At 33.5% G+C, this 19,545-nt stretch overlaps 1 protein-coding gene across 1 annotated transcript; it reads left to right on the top strand.

Annotated features, from left to right (window-relative positions):
* The first annotated feature begins 561 nt into the window (after positions 1 to 561).
* On the top strand, positions 562 to 7,565 carry LOC146956758 (casein kinase 1-like protein 10). The gene is made up of 14 exons (XM_085731313.1): positions 562 to 1,222; positions 1,327 to 1,367; positions 2,329 to 2,398; positions 2,555 to 2,703; positions 2,789 to 2,884; positions 4,706 to 4,776; positions 5,335 to 5,396; positions 5,503 to 5,566; positions 5,645 to 5,729; positions 5,868 to 5,994; positions 6,069 to 6,142; positions 6,257 to 6,317; positions 6,582 to 6,712; positions 6,815 to 7,565. Exons 1-14 carry the CDS (start codon positions 1,144 to 1,146, stop codon positions 7,097 to 7,099), a joined length of 1,395 nt encoding a protein of 464 aa, XP_085587439.1. The 5' UTR covers positions 562 to 1,143; the 3' UTR covers positions 7,100 to 7,565.
* Positions 7,566 to 19,545: the final 11,980 nt, after the last annotated feature.

Raw genomic sequence — 19,545 nt, 5'->3', positions numbered from 1 at the left:
ACTAAGAAATATTCCAACTTTTTTGCCACTTAATCCACTAAAGAAGAAATTAAGTATGTCATATGCCATTTGATTTGAAATCACATACTTTATTTACATTGTGATGCTGAGGTCTTACTTTTCTTGTTTTGCTTGATTATTTATTGAACAAAAATACTAATACATTAAAAAATTGTAAATTTTAAAAAATAAGAGAGTAAAATTGAATTTAAATTAATCTATAATAAATAAATATATTTTGCGTATATAATTTTTTTTTTTGTATAAAAACAATAAAAAGAATCATATATTATATCACATCACACCACACAGTTAAATCATATCTTTCAACTTAATCAAAGGTGTTTAGTTCGAATCAAATCTAAGAATGCATTAACTTAAAATGTGTTAAATCTCTTTAAAAAAAAAACATTGTCATCTATTACGATCGTATCTGACTTGCTCGCAGAATTAATATTTACGATTCTGGGTAGAGAATATCATATTAAAAAAAGAAAGGAATTGCTAGTTTGGTGTGGACAGTAATCCATTTTCTGTTCTTTCCACATCTCATCTATCCCAACATCACAACTTTTCTTTCTTTCTTTCTCTTTCATTCCACTTTTCTTTCCTTTTCCCGGAATCCCGAAATTTTCCCAGCAAAATTCACACCTTGTCCTCAAAGACAGATCCAAAACCCAACACCAATCCATATCCTCTTTCCACACTATTCACTATCTTAATTCTTACCCCAATTCCACTTCATCGACTCAAATTTAATTCCATTTTTCTCACACCCTTTTCATATTTTACCTATTTTCGAGGAAAAGAGGAAAAAAAAGTTTCTTTCATTCACGCATAATCGATTTTGCGTGCAATTCAGGGTTTTGTAGTAGATTCTTCTTCTTGATCTTATTTTCATTCATCAAAAATCAAAATCACTTTTTTTTCTCTCTGTTCTGTTTGTGGGTTTTCTTTTTTGAGGTATTGGGATTACTAAAGTCTGAATTTTTTAGTTATTCAACACACTTTTGTATCTCAATTTTGGATCTAAGATTGTGCTGGAAATATAGGAAAAAAATTGTTTTTTTATTGTTTTTGCAATTGATGTGTGTAGTAGAGTGGTTTTGAAATTTAGCTTGAATTAGGAGATTGGGTTTTGTGATGATGGATCATGTAATTGGTGGAAAATTCAAGCTCGGAAGGAAAATTGGTGGTGGGTCATTTGGAGAGCTCTACTTGGGTATGCATGCACTATGTACCTTATATATTGTTTTGCTAGGATTATGAACTTTTTTTTAATTTGAATAATAATAATTTCGTTTTCTATGCTTTTGTTTGGTTCAGGTGTTAATGTACAAACTGGAGAGGAAGTTGCTCTTAAATTGGTGAGTGAAGTTATTGACTTCTATTGGGTGCTTAGGAATGTTGATTTTTCTACTGGTGCATAGATGGTTTTTTTTTTTGGATGTAGAAGTGAAGTAATTATTATCTTTCTTGTGTTAAAACAATATGCATGTCAATAAGGCTATATATATATATTTTTTGTGGTCAAGTAGTAGCCTAGTGGCCCCTTCATATTGCAATGCATTGCCCCTAGTACCAACTTAGCTATGCTCACGGGGACGTCAATAAGGCTATATTAGTTGCTATATTTTTGTTTATTGGTTACTTGAATTTCAGTTAGGCAAAAACTTACAACTCTTGTATGTGCATGCTTCTTCTTTGCGTTACTGACATGTTGCCTTTAAAAGAAAGGAATTTTTAAGGATAACGATTGAGTTGGATATTTGACAATGAAAAACCTAAGGGAGATTGGTACTTGGCTGATTCCTTTGCGACGGTGACTTCTGATAGTAGTGTAAATCGCATAGAAATTAGAGACATAACTAATAAATGGAAAGATCATATGGCTATAGTATGATCAAATGGAGATTATTTCAATAGACAATAATGAGACATAATGTACCTAGAGTCTTGGCATATTGTACATATATTATATGATTATATAATTGTTATCAGACTATATTTGTAACCATTGGAAAAATAGAAAAACAGAGAAAACAAATGGTCTAAGATTTTATTTGTTTACATCATTTGACATGCTGGTTCATGCTTCAATATCTATCCACATCTGTTGGACCAGCATCCTTTTTAATTAGCTTGATCTTTTAAACAACTGGTTCTGTGATGACGTCTCAAAGTTCAGTTCAGTTCTGTAAAGCATAGCAATATCCAGATTTTCATTTCTGCATTCAGTCAGTCTTAGTTTGGACTATTTGTTACCTAGCTGTTTCAAAGTTAAGCTATTATCATTTATTTTATCCTTTTTCTTCCTTTGTTTGTCAGGAACCTGTGAAGACCAAACATCCTCAACTTCACTACGAGTCAAAATTGTACATGCTTCTTCAAGGGGGAAGTAAGTTTCATCCTTTTATTATTTTTCCCCTCAAATTATGCTTCTTCATCTGTTTTTTTGTCAGAACAGTCATTTGTTTACATAACATTCATGAAGTAAAATTAATAGTTTAAGAGCTGTCTGATTGATTAGCATGTTCCTCTTTTCTTTTTGAAGCGGGTATTCCCCATTTAAAATGGTTTGGAGTTGAGGGTGACTACAATGCCATGGCAATTGACCTCCTTGGACCAAGTCTGGAAGACTTGTTTAACTATTGCAATAGGAAATTCTCTCTAAAAACAGTTCTGATGCTTGCAGATCAGCTAGTAAGTATGGATTTAATTTTAATATCCCTATACTTTTAAAAGAAAGCTCTTGTATTTTTACTTATAAGCAACTCGGTTCACTTAGCTAAACAGAGTTGAGTACATGCACTCCCGTGGTTTCCTTCACCGTGATATAAAGCCTGACAACTTTTTAATGGGTTTAGGACGCAAAGCAAATCAGGTACCACTACATATCCAGCATTGACTTGAATTCAGCCTTATCTGGTTGGTCATTTATGCACAACTTCTCACATGCATTCCGAATTAGTTTCAGTTGTGATTTAAAATTAAAATTATGATCAAAGCTCTTTCATTCAACTTAATTGATTTGATGAGGACTTCAATGTTGTTGTATATTCCTAATAATTTCCTAATGATCTCTAGTGTGTAGTATCCACTATCCATAGGATAGATTATTTACTTTTCAGAACATGAATGCTGTAAATAAGCCGACCTTGCTTTTCCTTTAATACTTTATCTCACCCAATAAACCTGTGTGTAGCCTCTATTTATTGGGATTATTTAATCAATCGTACTCGTATTTATTGAGGTGAAAAATATGAAAATTAAAGGAGACCTCCTAAACTAAAGAATGAAATTTAGACAACAGATGAAAATACAGAAGATTAATGTAACAAAGCTTTCCATTCCCTCGATATATATGGAAGAATATAAAAAAATAACCCTGCAAGAAAGCTTTACACCGATCTGATAAAGCCATGTTGTTAAAGCTTCTCTCCCCTCCATTCAAGCCATGGCATCTTAACAAAAAGATTCTCTTTTTCCAAATAACATTCTCTGTCTTGGTTGTTAAAGCTTTTTGCTAAGATGTTATGTTTTGAATGGAAGGGGACTGGTGATTTCTATCCTTCTTTTATAGATTTAAGGAATCAGGACAAAATTATTTTTATCCTTTTATTTCCAGAAACACATAGCTTTCAACTGATGCATTGATGCTATCTACATTTACCAATATTGATATACCCAAATTAATGTTTATTTAGTTTGTTGTCACTTCCATGTAAAACTTCATTGCAGTTTTATAATGCATAACTGATTGTTTGAAATTCATGTCTCTAATTTTGAGAGGAATTTTTGCTCTTAGTCTTGATATTGCCATTTTCTATCTTAAAGCAAGATGTTTATCTTTACCCCATTTGTCAGCCTTGATATTATGATTACTTTTGGTCATCTTGTTCATTCAAATATTTAACATATTACTATTTAAGATATTATTTAGTTTTGGGGTCATGTTAACTTGTGCCCTAAGGGCACAAGTTAAGGAACTAAAAAAGGAAATGATAAATCAATTTTGTATTGGAAATATAAATTGTTTAACTTTTACAACAATGAATACACAAGTTCCAAGAAAATGTTTCTATTTTAACTTTTTAACTTGTGCCTTAAGGGCACAAGTTAACATTTCCCTTAGTTTTGATAGTTGGAAACAGCATACATATACACAATTCAACTATGTAGGATTTTTATGAACTAATTGGACAGTATTTCTACTAGGAGTCTGTTTATTGAGGAATTTTACTACTTTTTCTACTTGGCCTTTGATTCATTGAGTTCTGTTACTTCCATTTTGATTTTTAGGTATTCTTTTCAGGATATGTTTGATTTTCGCTCACGCTGCCACTCCCACCTTCTGTAGTTACATCTAATTCACCTGTATTTTCTTAAATATTTAATGAAGTTCATGAATTGAAAAATTGTACTCCTGGTATTTCCTAAGAACCAACTACACACTATCCTAGTCAATTTAAGCTGAGACCATAATAAGCCATTCTTGGAAATCAAGTTAAACATGAAGGTTACCAAACAAATTCAGACTCAAACAATGTCATAGGAACTTGACAGGTTTCATGTATTAAAAAAACACTAAGTTGGTTTTTTCTTTATGTTGCAAGTTTCTAATGTTTAATACCAATAGCTGAAATTCTGTGCTGATTTTTTTTTTGGAAGAATTATGCGCTGAATTGTTTTTAATACATTGCAGGTATACATAATTGATTACGGCCTTGCAAAAAAGTTCCGAGATCTTCACACACACAAGCATATACCATACAGGTACCATGTTTGTTTACTGTAGCATGTTCTAAATTTGTTCCTTGAGTACGGGGTTCCATATCATGTTTCCTTTTCACCTTTTGAAGTTTAAAAACATTGTTTTGTGGTTCCCTGCCCAGTATGTTGTTTGCTTCTGTATTTGCTATTTTTTTTTACGTTTACTGCTTTTAACTGTCTTCCAGCTCATTTATGTTAAAATAAAATAGACTTCATATTCCTTTTTTGGATTCCTTGGGTTGTCTTCACCTTGTCTTGAATACATAATGATTGTTGTGTTGCTGGATTTGGGATAACTGGCAGACAGGTTAAATTTTATAAGGATGTAAATGGGTATGTGCAACTTGAATTTTACTACTTCTGAACCTGAATCAGCATCCAAAATAATATTCCCAAACTTGAACCTTCACCTGCTGCCTGCATATGCAAGAAAATCCTCCCATATGTGTCATTACCTGAAGCCATCACTTGTTTATTTATCGTTGATTTTGTAAAGTAATTATTTTGCCCTACACATTCGTCTCCTTTTCTTCTGTGAATGACCATGGTACTTTTGTTCAGGGAAAACAAAAACCTCACTGGAACTGCCCGGTATGCAAGTGTTAATACTCATCTAGGAGTTGGTGAGTGATATTTTTTTTGCAGATACTAATCAATAAGTTTGATTAAAATTTACAAATTCAAGTGAGTGCGAATTTATAATATATCTCATTCCGTTCATACTTGCAGAACAAAGCAGAAGAGATGATCTGGAATCACTTGGTTTTGTACTCATGTACTTTTTGAGAGGAAGGTTGATTGCAATACAAAATCTTATTTCTATTATCATCTTTCTTTTTTTATTTTAATAACTCGGGAAACTGTTTCCCAGTCTCCCTTGGCAAGGTTTGAAAGCTGGCAATAAAAAACAAAAATACGACAGAATAAGTGAAAAGAAGATGCTTACTCCTATAGAGGTATTATAACCCGCTTGCAAGCAGCCTTTATGTGATTGTTTTGATTACTAGAATACTTGGGACGATTATCTATAGTACAAAAAATAATTTCCAATTATATATGTTGCAAAGAACTTATTGCATGAGTTTCTGCGTCAGGTTTTGTGCAAGGCACATCCGTTGGAATTTACATCATACTTCCATTACTGCCGATCGTTGCGGTTTGAAGATAAGCCTGATTATTCGTATCTCAAGAGACTCTTTCGTGACCTATTCATCCGAGAAGGTTAAATTTGAATTCATAGATTTTACTATTTTGTTGTGAAAATTCTTTTAAAATTTAGTAATGTTTCTTCACAGGCTATCAGTTTGATTATGTGTTTGATTGGACTATATTGAAGTATCCACAAATTGGATCTAGTTCCAGGGCCCGGGTGAGTACTTTAATAGCACTAATCCTCATTTTGTGAAGTGTTGTGTCACTCATTGTATTTCTAGCAAAACTAAAGGTTTGTGCTAATCAACTCTTTTCGGTTCTTTTTCAACAGCCAAGTGGGAAACCAGTCATAAATCCAGGACAATCAGGAGAGAGAGTAGAACGGCCTTCAGGTTTCTTCCTTCAACAGCAAGATCTGGAATCTTTATTTTTCCCTCTAATAATAATGGCATATTCATAATACTTAAAGTTCTATTGTTCTTTATGGCTGTGCTTTTATCATCAGTATCAGTTTGAAACTGATCATTTTCGCTTGTTTAAATAATTTGAGTCTGTAGATTGTACATGACAAAGTAGTGTATTAATTTCAGTCCTACAGTTGTATGGTAAAAGGCGTTGGTCAAGTTCAACTAAGGATTGTTATGCTTATATTTCAGGTGGACCAGAGATTCGGGATAGATTCTCGGGTGCAGTTCAGGCATTTGCAAGAAGGAATGGATCTGGCCATGGTGTGCATGGTGATCATTCCAGGCATAGATCTTCAGATGAGCCATCTTCTAAAGACGTGGTTAGCACTTGTTTGTCAGTTTGTGTGTTGGGTACCTTCAAAACTTTGTTATGAAGGTAACTACTTGTACTTTGCTTGTTACCTAATTCTTAATTTTTGTAGCAAGCTGATTCTGAGAGGCCGCGTAGCTCTTCTCGTCACGGCAGTTCTTCCAAAAGACCTGTCTTATCAAGCAGCCGTCCAAACTCTTCTGGTGAACCAAGTGAAAGCCGCTCTAGCCGATTGCTCTTGAGCAGTAGCAGACTATCTACTACTCAGAGGACTCAACCAGGTCTCGAGTCCAAATCATCATCATTTAATAATCGTGCTTCTGGGGCAAGAGGTGGTCGTGATGATACACTCAGGAGCTTTGAACTCCTGTCACTTGGCACTGGAAAAAGGAAATGAAGAACTAACTCTGATCAAGCAGACTTCTTGAGTCAAGCAAGGGTCATGGTTCTGTTCTCATACTTTTTCGTTGAAAGATGTCTACCCTTGTTGATTGCTCTGTATATTTTCCATCCAATGTTGGGTCCATTCAAGGAATTTCTTTATGAAGAAGCTTTGGAAGACTCCTCTTATATCTCTTTTGGTGTTCTTCCATGAATATTTCAGCATGGATGGACCCATTCACGAAGAGACAACATGTTCTTTAGAAATTTGTTAATATATGGCTGCTTGTAATAATTACATGGTCTATTTTTTTCTGCTGAAGAAAAGGAAAAGAAACTGCAATTTGCAAAATTGCTATGTAAGTTTCTGGACCCTTGTGATGCATATTTTGTACCTGAGTACTATGTTCTAGTGTACATTCATGGAATGGAATTGGCGAGTAAGGATTGGGGCATAAACACCAATCTTCTCCTTGAACAAATCATCAATTTGTAACTTATTGTTTTTTTTGCTTAAATGCAGTTTTGGTCCCCTTATTTTGCTAAAACTGCAATTATGTTCTAGTGTACATCCATAGATTTTGACCAAATTATGATGTGTACCTAAATGGGGTGACAGGTCATTAAAGTCAAGACAAATGGATGGCTTATCATATTTACACCCATTCATATCATTTACACATTTTTAATAAAATAGACTTCTCATTAAAACTAAACAAATAATTAAATCTTCAAAACCCCAGATATGAAAAACAGATGGTAAAATCCGCAAATTGAAACCAGGAACATAAAGATGAAGAGTTTCTCCATCAATTCTCTAAGATTTCTCATGCCATTGTTTCTTCTTTCCTTCTATCCTCTTTGAATCCTCCATTGATTCTCTCTAATCTCTTAATGATAAAATGAAGGGTGTTGAAAGCTCTACCTGTGGGCGGTTTCATCGACCTTTGTGAGTTCGCCGCTCCGGCTGCACATTGACAGTGTTGCCTCATAGCTACGCAACGCCTTAGATCTGTACGACAAGGATAAGAACGACTGCATCTTCCTCAATGGAACTCTAGTGGTGAACAACCTAGGAATCAATTGTTTCGTTGGAGAATGCCATAATATGATCAAATCTGTTGATTGTGAGGAATATGTTAACTTTGGAATGTTCAAACAAATGATGTGCGCATGTGGTATCTCTAGATGTTGCTAATTTTCTTCTTACTTTCAATTTGTGAATTTGTGGTTTTTACGATCTATTTTTTAATAAGATAGGTCATCCATTTGTCTTGACTTCAATGCCACATCACCTCATTTAGGTCCGCATCATCAAATTGAATAGTCAAAATTAGAATTTGGTCAAAATCTATGAAGTGGGGGACTAAAATTGCATAATTAAAAAATAAGGGGGACCGAAATTGAGGTTTTGGCAAAATATGGGATCAAAACTGCATTTAAGCCTATTTTTTAAAACAAATTTGCAACTTACTATTTAAAAGCATTCTACCAAAAAATCTTGTTATTTGCAACATGGGAAAAAATGCATTTAAGCCTGTTATTTTTTTAGAGTAAAAAACTTACTCCCTCAGTTTTAAAATGAGTCACTTTAGCAACAAAAAAAAAATTTGTTTCAATTATACCATTCAATTAATATTATATACACTACTTTCAAAGTATTACTTTTTTATTTAATAAAAAACAAACCAATAGTTGATTATGATAATTTGGTAAAATAATCGTTCTTTCTTCTAATTAATGCATTTCTTAATATGTGTGTAAAAATATTAAACGTCATTTTTGAAACGGATGGAGTATTATTTAACGGGAACAGCAAAATTTATCAAACCATGAGCAATTTATTGTAAAATGAGGAAAAAACAGAAAAGAAAAAGTAAGGTTTTCAAAACCCATATATTAAATAAAGTTTACGATTTTATTACAACCTCAGTAGATGTGAATTTCTTCACGCTAATCTACCACGTTTCCTACTCCATGCAATCCAGAACGGATTTTACTAAACCATTAACAACGGAACCCACAGAGCCTCATCTCCTCCATGAAATCCTGAACTTTCTCACTCTAGCCGTCAACCAGTTCCAGAACAGTATTTTTTGAAAACAAGCGAAGCATATCGCCTAAATATCGATATCCTTCGTTAGCAAGCTATTCATTTTCAAGCACAAACGGATTTTTAATCTTTCTGGCATCAAAGTCAGTCACATAAAATCTGCAATGACTTCAACATTTCATCGGTTGGGGTTAAGACGGGTGGAGGCGGAGGTGGAGGTGATGACATATAATTTAATTTTGTATCAGTTGATCATGCATAAATTTAATTTAATTTTTTTTTTTTTAGAGATTTATCTCATGTTTATTTATTTTATTAATTTTTTATTATTATTATTTGGTTGTTTGTGTTCAGTATGCATGGCAAAATATGAGTTGGTTATTTATTGACATGTGTGCACATTTGAAACAAAAACTATTTCAATTAGAACTACCCTCTAAAATTTGAATAATATAATCTCTAATTTAAAATAAGTTATTTTAAAGTTAAATAATTTATTTTAAACTTTTAATTGTAGTAGACAAACTAATATATTTAGTATCTGATATCATTCATGGTGTAAGATAGAGACACAACTATTCACCAAGTTGATGTGGTATATGAAGTTCATTAAATCCATCTGAAAAGTCGATATGTTGGCCAAATAACATTAATTGAGTATGAAGTTTCGTTTTAGTTTTTGTAAAAACAATTCATTCTCATCTAATTTAATTTTGCAACATCTATGATAGTTAACAGATTTATTTGTTTGATTTGATAGTGAAACCATTGAATAAAATATGATACCAATGAATTAACATATAGGAACAAATTAAAGACAATTTGTGTCAATGAAATAAATTTTGGTCTTTGTAATTCAACTACTGAATATACACATTACATCAATGTTTTAGAATCTTTGAACAAACATAACATAGTAGGATTTTATGAGAATGTTTTTAGAATGCGAAGACAATTACAGTTTCTCATACATTTTCTAATTTTGTGACAAAAATTTGATCAAGATAATATTTAGAAACAGTTGAAAGATTTATCTTTGCCTAAAATTTGTAGTCTTTGTCAATACTATGTTACCAAAGCTGCTCAAAAAGCTAAAAAATAGCATTAAGAAATAAGTGATATTTTCAGAAAATTTTCAGTCAATACTATACTCCATCTCTCTATAGTAAAAGAGATATGGTCAGAAAATTTAAATACACAAAATGATATTTCCAATGACCACATGTTTCTTTTGAAGAAGCTAAATAGCCCACCCAAATTGGCACCGGAGATAATCGAACCTGAGACCTTGCGGAGGAGCACACTCCCAAGACCCAAGCCAATACCACCAGGCCAACCCAAGTGGGTTCCAATGACCACATGTTATACTCAACCAAGCAGTAAGCGACAATATTATAGTCTATGAAATACATTGTTCTTAGTTCTTACTCAAAAAGGCTTTACCTTAGACTATAAAAAATACTCAACTCAAGTAGAATACAATAGTTTGCACATAAGATTGTAAATTCAACCACAAGGTCATCATTTTGTGTGTGGCATTTATTCTCTTCAAAGACAAATGTATCTATGTATCTTTAAATTTTTAACCATCTAATTGAATATCTTAATTTAAGTTAATGTTCTTCGTGGATATTATCTAAAAAGGTTGAAACATCAACTCTTAATAAAAATATCATCACAAGTCCATGACTATATTCAACAAAGCTTTGGTTGTTTGTGATTTTTTGACGACGACAATAACAACAACAAAGTTTTAATCAACATAACTATATTCAACAAACACTTGAAACCAATATGATACCAAAAATGAAACAAACAACAACCCTCAAAGAAAACATGAGCTATTTCCGAACACTTTCCTGCAAAAATAATATCAAAGACGTTGAAATGTGAAGGAAAAAAAAAAAAAACATAACGTAACTTTTGCAAAAGAAAAAAGATCAGAAGAGAGAAAGAGAGAAAGAGTAGAGGAAGAAGCTTAGTTGAGTATGGAAGACAAAAGCCAGCTTGCAATGGAAAAATGAAATGAGAGAAATAACAGTTGCTTCTACTGATTTGACATTAGTTGGAAAGAGTAAAAACAATATTAAACAAAATTTTGTGGCGCCCTCTAGCGTAAGCAAGAGAATGAAGTCTCCTACCGTGCATGAGTTTCATTAACCGTTGGATTACAAAGTTCCACTCAATTTATTCTATACCCGGTTGTACCATAGCCATCTTATCACCAAATTAGTTTCTTCTACATGATAATATGGTGTATCTTCTACACCTCATCATTCCTCCTTCAACCTTGCCGTTTTAATTCTTTCACAGTTCCTCCCTATATATATCTTCTCCTTAGCGTGCTATCAAAAACATGAATACTAAAAAATTCAGAAAGTAGAAAATGTAAACATGAACTTGGAAAGAAGAGTCTAACATGCACTCATAAAGAAAAATCCCAAAAGACAAGCTTCACAACCCACCATAAAAATGGAAACAAAATAAAGCTTCAAATAATAATTAAAAAAAAAATTCCTTCAATCAGATGTTCTGCCGTGATAAAAAAAAAATACTAATAATATGGAGAAAATTAATAAATTTCAGCTTTTCTTATTTATTTTGTTGACCGATTTGTGTTAGTAACAAAGAAAGCCTCTTCAAGTCCATTAATGATTTCTCTCTCTACAACCAACACTGCCATTTAAATCCTTCTCTTTTGTGATTGTTTGTTTTGGTACACGGTTGTGATTTCCGACGGCGAGACAACAATATTTGATCTACAACTTTGTGGCTTACAGAATCACCATACTGGTCGAACAACGGAAACCTAACCGACATCAAAATTGCTGTTGACACATTGCATAAGACTATGTCACACATGTAAAATACGCTTTTGTCCCCTCGGTGGTTAACTGCCGAGGAATTCATAGCCGGCTGCAGTTAACTGCCGAGGAAATCCTCGGTAGTTAACTGCCGAGGAAAACATTTATGCAGACAGTTGGTTCTGCATTAATGCTAAGCATTTCCAAGCCATTTTTAGGGCAGTTTTTACCTGTAATTAAACCAGAGCAATTCCAAAGGCAATATAATTCATACAACATTTAAACTCACTTATAAACAAGTAAAATACAATATCTTTTACAATTGTCCATAATTAAATCAAACCGACATTTGGTTCAAACTAAACAAAAGTTTGAAATTCATCAAAACGTTACAAAGTGTCCATAATTAAACAACACATTACAACTCATTACACATCATTAAATTAAATCCCTACTTACATTTATCACAATTGCATATGGAACGAACATACATATATAATATATTATTTTCCACCATATTCCGAAACATAAATCCGACGTCGCTATCGTCTTTAATAAGCCAAGGCATATAGCTTGCCGTTTTCCATGCGTATTCATCTCTATCTTCTCCTAGGTCTATGCATGGCATTTGACCAAACAAGTGACGTGTATATTGATTTTCACCAAGATGCTCAAAATAAGTGTTAAGTTGTGCCTTCAAATCATCAAGAGAGTCCGTCCTCGTTATCCTAACCTTAACCGTCTTTTTAAATGCGGAGTGCCTAATACGCCCTTCAATTTTTGCAATCTCAGACATGTTTCACTTGACAAAAGCTTTAAGAAAAGAATCATAGATTAGAACAAAATTAAATATAATGTAATAACAAATAAATCAAATGCGTAAACATTAATAAGCTATAAATAAGTATTGCAATAGTTTCAAGTAAATAAAAGTCATATTATCATATATATATCAATATAAAATACATAATGTTACTTATATATTGGCCACAAAAAATTGGCGTTACAATATCGACCCCAAAATATACGTCGGTGTAATTTCTACAAAAAAAAAGGACTAACACCGACAAAAAATCACTCGTTAAAGGGCAAGTGATTGGAGAAGATCAAGTGACATAGAATCTTCCTCATCTTTCACAATAACTTCAAATTGTTGCTTTGGTTTTTAGGGAGTGTCCAACAAAATAGGCGCCTCTTTGTTTGACTCCTTTTGTGGTTTCGGCGGTTTGTTTCCACTTTCAATAGCCATGAGCTTTCGGAACAACTCATGTTGATCCAAATACTAATCTTCCCAAGTCACCGCATCTTGTTTCTTGTGATTGTGTCACTCCGTAGATGATGGAGGTAGTGGACAACCATTCTTCAAGTAAATAAGCACAAAATGATTCGGAATTACCCCAAGGCACATGATGGGAGTTTTTTGCTTACCCGACGGTGGTGGCCCTCTTAGTGGGAAAAAAGATTCTGAGTTACCAACTTCAAGATTTGTCAACACGACCACACACCTTTTGTAATAATTAGCAACAATGTGCCCCATGTCCGGAAAAGTCAACCACTTATCAACAAGATGTGCACAACTTTTTGTATTTGCGGGAGGATGTAAGCCATTTAAAATGTAGTTATAACGATCCTCACCCGCAAATACTTCAACATAATCATCTCTATGATCTTTCAATTCTTGAATAAGATGTGTACGAATCATGAGATGATTTTGTTCGGTCAAGCCCATGAACTCGGCTATAGCCCGGAATCCACAATGTCCATCGCCAATAACATCCACCACTTTTTCAATAAATGGAAGCATGAAGCGTGGCATATAATCAATAGGCCTCATAACCGGGATAACCTTAGGCTTTGGATACCGAGAAGGTGGTGGAAGTGGGGAAATTGGTGTTTTACCAAGACGAGCACCTTTTTTTCCTTTTATATGATTATGTTGTTGGTCATGGTGACGGTTGACTTTCCGGATTTTGGGAATCAACAACTTCCCAAGAAGAAGGGATCCGACTAGTCGATGTAATTTTTCCTTTAGGCCTCACAATGTCCACTTTTTTCTTGGCTCCCTTGGTTGGTACTTTTCGTGGTGGTGGAGACATCATGGTGGTTTCAGGAAATGCCAACTGCCGCAAAACCTCTTTGACTTCAAGCTTCATTTGGAAAGGGAGTTTCTTGAGACGTTCTACAATACCCTTCAACTCATCATCGACAGAAAAACCAACTTCATTACTTTCTTCCCTCATGCGTAACCTTTGCCAATGGTGGTGTATCTCATCCAATAAAATTGGCTTTTCTTCAAGGAGTTTAGTAGCAATTTCGCATTCACATGGTAGGCCGTAAGATGTCCTTTGAACACAACCACAAATTTCCTTGTCCATGCACAACGTTTCCCTACAACGTGACTCTTCCAAAGCAATGTTGTCCAAAGCATATCTAGACACATGACCACCTAAGCCGTAGTACAAAGTGACATCTTTGAATCTATGTTCCAACACGGTAACGCTCTGACCAAAGGTTGTTTGTATTGCAGTGAACTGAAGCAACAACATGTCATGTATTTTCTCCCAACAAGTACCCAAATCACCCACACTATTGTCCAAATATTTCTTCACTAAAGCATGAGCCGATTCTACCCTATTGGTGGATCTGCAACCAAGATGCAACACACGGTCTGTCCATGCCCTCACTATTTTCTCCTTCACTTCATTCAAAGTGGTCATGACATACTTTAGGAAAGGTGGGAAATCACTACAAGCATCTTGGAAATCCACTAATGCATTTGCATATAACTCTTGAGTGGGCGATTCAACCATAGCCTTCCATGCCCTCATGATCTTCTTGACAACATCGCGATTACTCACCTCTTTCCCATCCTTTTTCCCCAAAGGATATTTACAATCTAAGACGCACCTTTGTTTAACATTTGCTTGCACATGAAAGTAACAATTCATTGCATAACTTTCTGGGAAAACAATTCCAACTGCTTTCATCAAAGACCCATCCCTGTCGGTAACAATCACCTTAGGCATATTCATCTTTGACGTAAGAAGTTTACGCAACATTTTTAAAACCCAAACAAAGTTTTCCTCTTTCTCATGTGTCAAGAATCCAAACCCAACCTAATATGTCAAATCGGTCGAAGTGACCCCAACTACCTCAAACATTGGCATCTTGTACATGTTGGTTTTGTAGGTGGAGTCCATAACCAAAACCGTTGGAAAATTGTTAAACAACTTAACGGATGTTGGATCAGCCCAAAAGATATCTTCGATTGTAGTACTTTCACTTTGTGTTCTTGAGTAATAAGTATAGTTGTGCTCCTCCAACTTTGAGATTAGATATTGCAACTGCTTCTTGTCACCTCTATTTGCCTTCCATATTTGTTGACGTTCATTGTACACTTGCTTCACATTTGTCATGCAATGTGGTCTTTTGTTCTTCAAGTGTATCAAAATATTTCTTGGAAGCATCTTGCTCTTGGTCAAGTCACGTACAATCTTCTTGTCGTCCTCCTTTAATCTACCGGCAACAATGTGTCCTTCTAAAGCCGGCTCCATCGCATGGTTGTGAACTCCATTAAGAATGTTCAATCCCCATTCCTTTGTTTGCGTACTTTGATATCAACTAATCATGAACAAGCACCCACATTTTCTTGAGTCTGTTGTCGCATGCTTCAGTTTTTTTTAGGTACTTTATGAGCTCCACTCGTTTCACACACTAGGTGCAACATTGGATGGATCAAGCTTGATCTTTGTGTAACAATTGTAAATCCCGCCTTATTTGCTTGACGACGTACCCACTCAAGCAATTATTCTCTATCTTTCCACTTAACGTCATCCGAAAAAAACCTAGCCGTGTCAACTTCGTGGGCTTGAAGTGGGAGAACACTGGGGCCAACATATTTAGAAGCTTCAACATGGACGGAAGCTCCATCAATGTTTGGTTTGACTTCAACCTTAGGCGGTTTGACATCTCCGGAAATTTGGACAAAATTTCGCTTTGTCTCTCCCAGAACATCTTTCGCGTTCTCTACCATTACTATAATTAAACAACACAAAAAATATGAATTAACAACTAAGTAATGCATAAACATACATGCCATAATGAATTAAAACAAAGAAAAACAAAGAAAAAAAACAAAGAAAAAAATTGAAAAAAATGGCAGTAGCTGCCATTTTTCGGTTGTGAAATTTTTTTCACAAGTATTCCTCGGTAGTTAACTACCGAGGTTTTCCTCGGCAGTAAGCTACCGAGTATTTCCTCGGCAGTAAGCTACCGAGATTTCCGATGCCAGGGTTCTACGTAACTGACGTAGATACCCATACAATAACCAAAAAATAAACCGATTAAAATGCTCAATACCTGTTTTTTTACGTCATGAGTGTGTTGATACCTCCTATGCTTGATGCTTGAATGATGTTGGAGCAAGATTTGATGAAAAAAAATTATTGGATTTGGGGGGATTGGATGAAATGGTATGGAAGTTGATGAAAATAGTGTGTAGGGGGAGCAGGTGACTGCTTCATCTGATGAAACATATTTCTCGACAGTTAACTACCGAGGATTTCCTCGGCAGTTAACTGCAGCCGGATTTTGAATTCCTCGGCAGTTAACTGCCGAGGGGGCATAATCGTATTTTACATGTGTGACACAGCCTTATGCAATGTGTCAACAACAATTTTCAACCGACATGGCGGCGGCACAACGCTTCCAAAAAACGCCTTCCTTTAGCAATAAGCTCACTTACTGTGACCAAAACAAACATACCACAACACCTTAGCTTTTGTTTTGTTCGATATATTACAATTGAAATAGAACATCTATCTTGACAACATTGTTAATGGATTTGGGCAAAAGTGAGAGAGGAAGAATATTAGAATTGTGAGAGTGATTATGTGTTGCTAGCGCATGATAAACTTCCGTGGAGCATCATTGTCTCACGTTGAACTCAACCATCCTAAAAATAATTATTTCAATTATTTTTGTCAAAACAATTAAAAAAACACTTTTAATGACAAGAAGTTTATGATACAAACGTGTGTAGGGTACTGAGCTCAAGAAAGAAGACTAATGCACCATAGGAGACCTATTTAATTCACTTATGCACAAAAGCAACTTTTAAAATGAGTACAACTTTTGAAAATAGATACAAAATTTTACCTTGCTTGATCAAAATTCCCGATGCCTTGTGTCACATAGTCTTTCATCCATGTATCAATTGGTAAGCCTAGAGACATGTCAATTTTTGAAGCAATGTATTCACTTTTCTTATATTATAAGAGTAGAAGAGTAGATTAAGTGTAGGTTGATTTCATATCATAGTCATAGTTCAGTTGTTGTCCTATAAAAGGATTGACAAACAAAAAGGAATTGGCTGCTGTTTCATTAAAAGATTAGCGATACATAAAAAAGTGAGGTATTGTTGTTTAAATAGCTGCAGCAACAACCAACTATCAATTTGCGGTTGGGAATTTCCCGCACTTGTGCAGTCGAAATATCAATGGTTATTTAATCATGATGAAACGGTTTAAATATAAATTTGTATATTAAACCATAAAATAAATAAAGTTTTTGTAGATTGTTTGATCTTGATTGTATGATGACCAATATCTCAAATTCGTGAACCTAAGATCTCCTATTGACAATAAATCCAAATTTATTTTAAGAGATACAATGCAAAGGGAGGTCATTGTAAATTGTCCTAATAAATTTCCTCTTTTTTTGAATACTTCACTGTCTATTATTTATTTTTCATTATTATGATAAATATTTAAAAGATTATATAAACATGTCCATTTAAGGTATAATTAGATCAAGAACTCCTTTTATTTAAAAACTTCAACAAAGTAAACTATTTTTATTTAAAAACTTCAACACAATTAATTGTTGAGTAGATATGTTTTTCTTTTTAAACTTTTTTCGGCAAAATGAAAATGAACAAGATATAGTTTTTTTTTTCTTTTCAAAATGTTCTTGCTTACAATCTTCTCCAAATGACTGTTTGTACTTACGGGACAACAAGATAGAAATTCAATATACAAGTCAATAATGAAAATTCATTGTCCTTCAAAAAATTAAATGAAAATTCATTTTTGAGGCCAGAACTTTATTTTAGGAGAAATGTTATGACAAATGATTTTTATTATTATAATTTTATTATCATATCTTACAGAAACAAAAGGACTGAATTCCCTTACATCTTTAGAGCCTTAATTCTAGATTCAATGTGCCATCATTGATCACAATAGCTGGATTATCAATAATCTTATCGATGGGTTTATCTAGTTTATTGATATATGGCTTAGTTCCATCAATGTGAGAAACTTCCATATAATCTTCATGGGTTGGTGGAGTTGGTGACAAAGCCATTCCAGCAACATTTTCCTCAGCAGATGGCATACCATGTTGTAAAATATGAGGTGGATGTGAAACAACAGCAGCATGCATTTCACTAAACATTCTTGGTCGAGGTATTGTCAAAGGTGGTGCTTCAATATGAGGGTTAATGTTGGTTAGCCTGCTTAGGGCTAAATTTTCTTCAACCATATGAGACTCCATATGAGTTATGAGAAATCGAACGTTTGTGAAAACTTTGTAGCACAATTTGCATGCAATAGTATTATTGCTATCATTATTGTTAGCCATGGTGATTGATGATAGTTTATGCAATGGATGGCCTTTTATATACGAAAATATTCATAAACATTAATTGAATGCATTAATGAACATTCTTAATATTGTGTTGACAACATTCAATTCAGTTTCAAAAGAAGACAAGAGAAACTTTATAAAAGTGATATCTAACCTGCTCAAAGGGTTAGATAATTTACCTAGTATGAGAAGATCTTTATTTATTTTTTGTTTGTATTTTTTTTTCTTTTTTGGGTTAGGTTTTAATAAATTTTAGCTTTATAGAAAATAAAAGCAACTGTAATTCAATTTTTCTCTTGTGAGAAACATTCATTACATTTTCATTTGTACTACAATAATCGTCACATCTAACTATTTATACAAATTAACAATAAATGATAAATAAAAGAAGGAGAATAATGATTTGACTGAGTTATCTTTTTTAAGGATATTTTGAATAATACAATATTTAATACTAGCAGACATCATCGATGAAAAAGAAAAACAAATAATTTATTACTTATTTAAGGATTAAATTCTTTTTAGTGATTACAAAATTTTCAAATTTTGTTTTTTGACCTCATAAAAATCTCGCTTTTTAGTCCCTAAAAAGATTATAGTTTTAGTCTTTGTTGTTAAGCCGATCTATATATTTTTGAATTATCTTCCATAGAGATGTTTCGAACATAATAAAAAATTCCTTCAAAAAAATTTACAATTTTATTAACATGAAATGAGTTAAATATGAATTCTTTTTAAATACAAAATTGTCAAGATAATAGTAACGAAAATATGTTTAGATCACTTAGAAAGCAAATTTTGAGTTCATTTTTGTGGATAACTTTTGATTGTGTTCTAAAAATCATTCAAAAATATATTAATTGACGAAAAAACCTTGGGTGATAATTATGTAGTGACTAAAAAGCGAGTAGTTTTTTGTGGATGAAGAGCAAAATTTAAAAATTTTGTAAGAAAAAA

The sequence above is a fragment of the Medicago sativa genome, chromosome 1, assembly GCF_051527215.1.
Source record: "Medicago sativa cultivar Bolivia chromosome 1, Bolivia_mono, whole genome shotgun sequence".
NCBI classification, from domain to species: domain Eukaryota; kingdom Viridiplantae; phylum Streptophyta; class Magnoliopsida; order Fabales; family Fabaceae; genus Medicago; species Medicago sativa.
This window is presented reverse-complemented; position numbering and strand designations above follow the sequence as displayed.

Excerpts from the sequence above, each read along its gene's own strand:
- LOC146956758 (XM_085731313.1), top strand. The coding sequence starts at position 1,144 with ATGATGGATCATGTAATTGGTGGAAAATTCAAGCTCGGAAGGAAAATT. Across the intron at positions 5,397-5,502 it reads TAATACTCATCTAGGAGTTG|AACAAAGCAGAAGAGATGAT; the intron begins GTGAGTGATATT and ends TCATACTTGCAG. Across the intron at positions 6,143-6,256 it reads GATCTAGTTCCAGGGCCCGG|CCAAGTGGGAAACCAGTCAT; the intron begins GTGAGTACTTTA and ends CTTTTTCAACAG.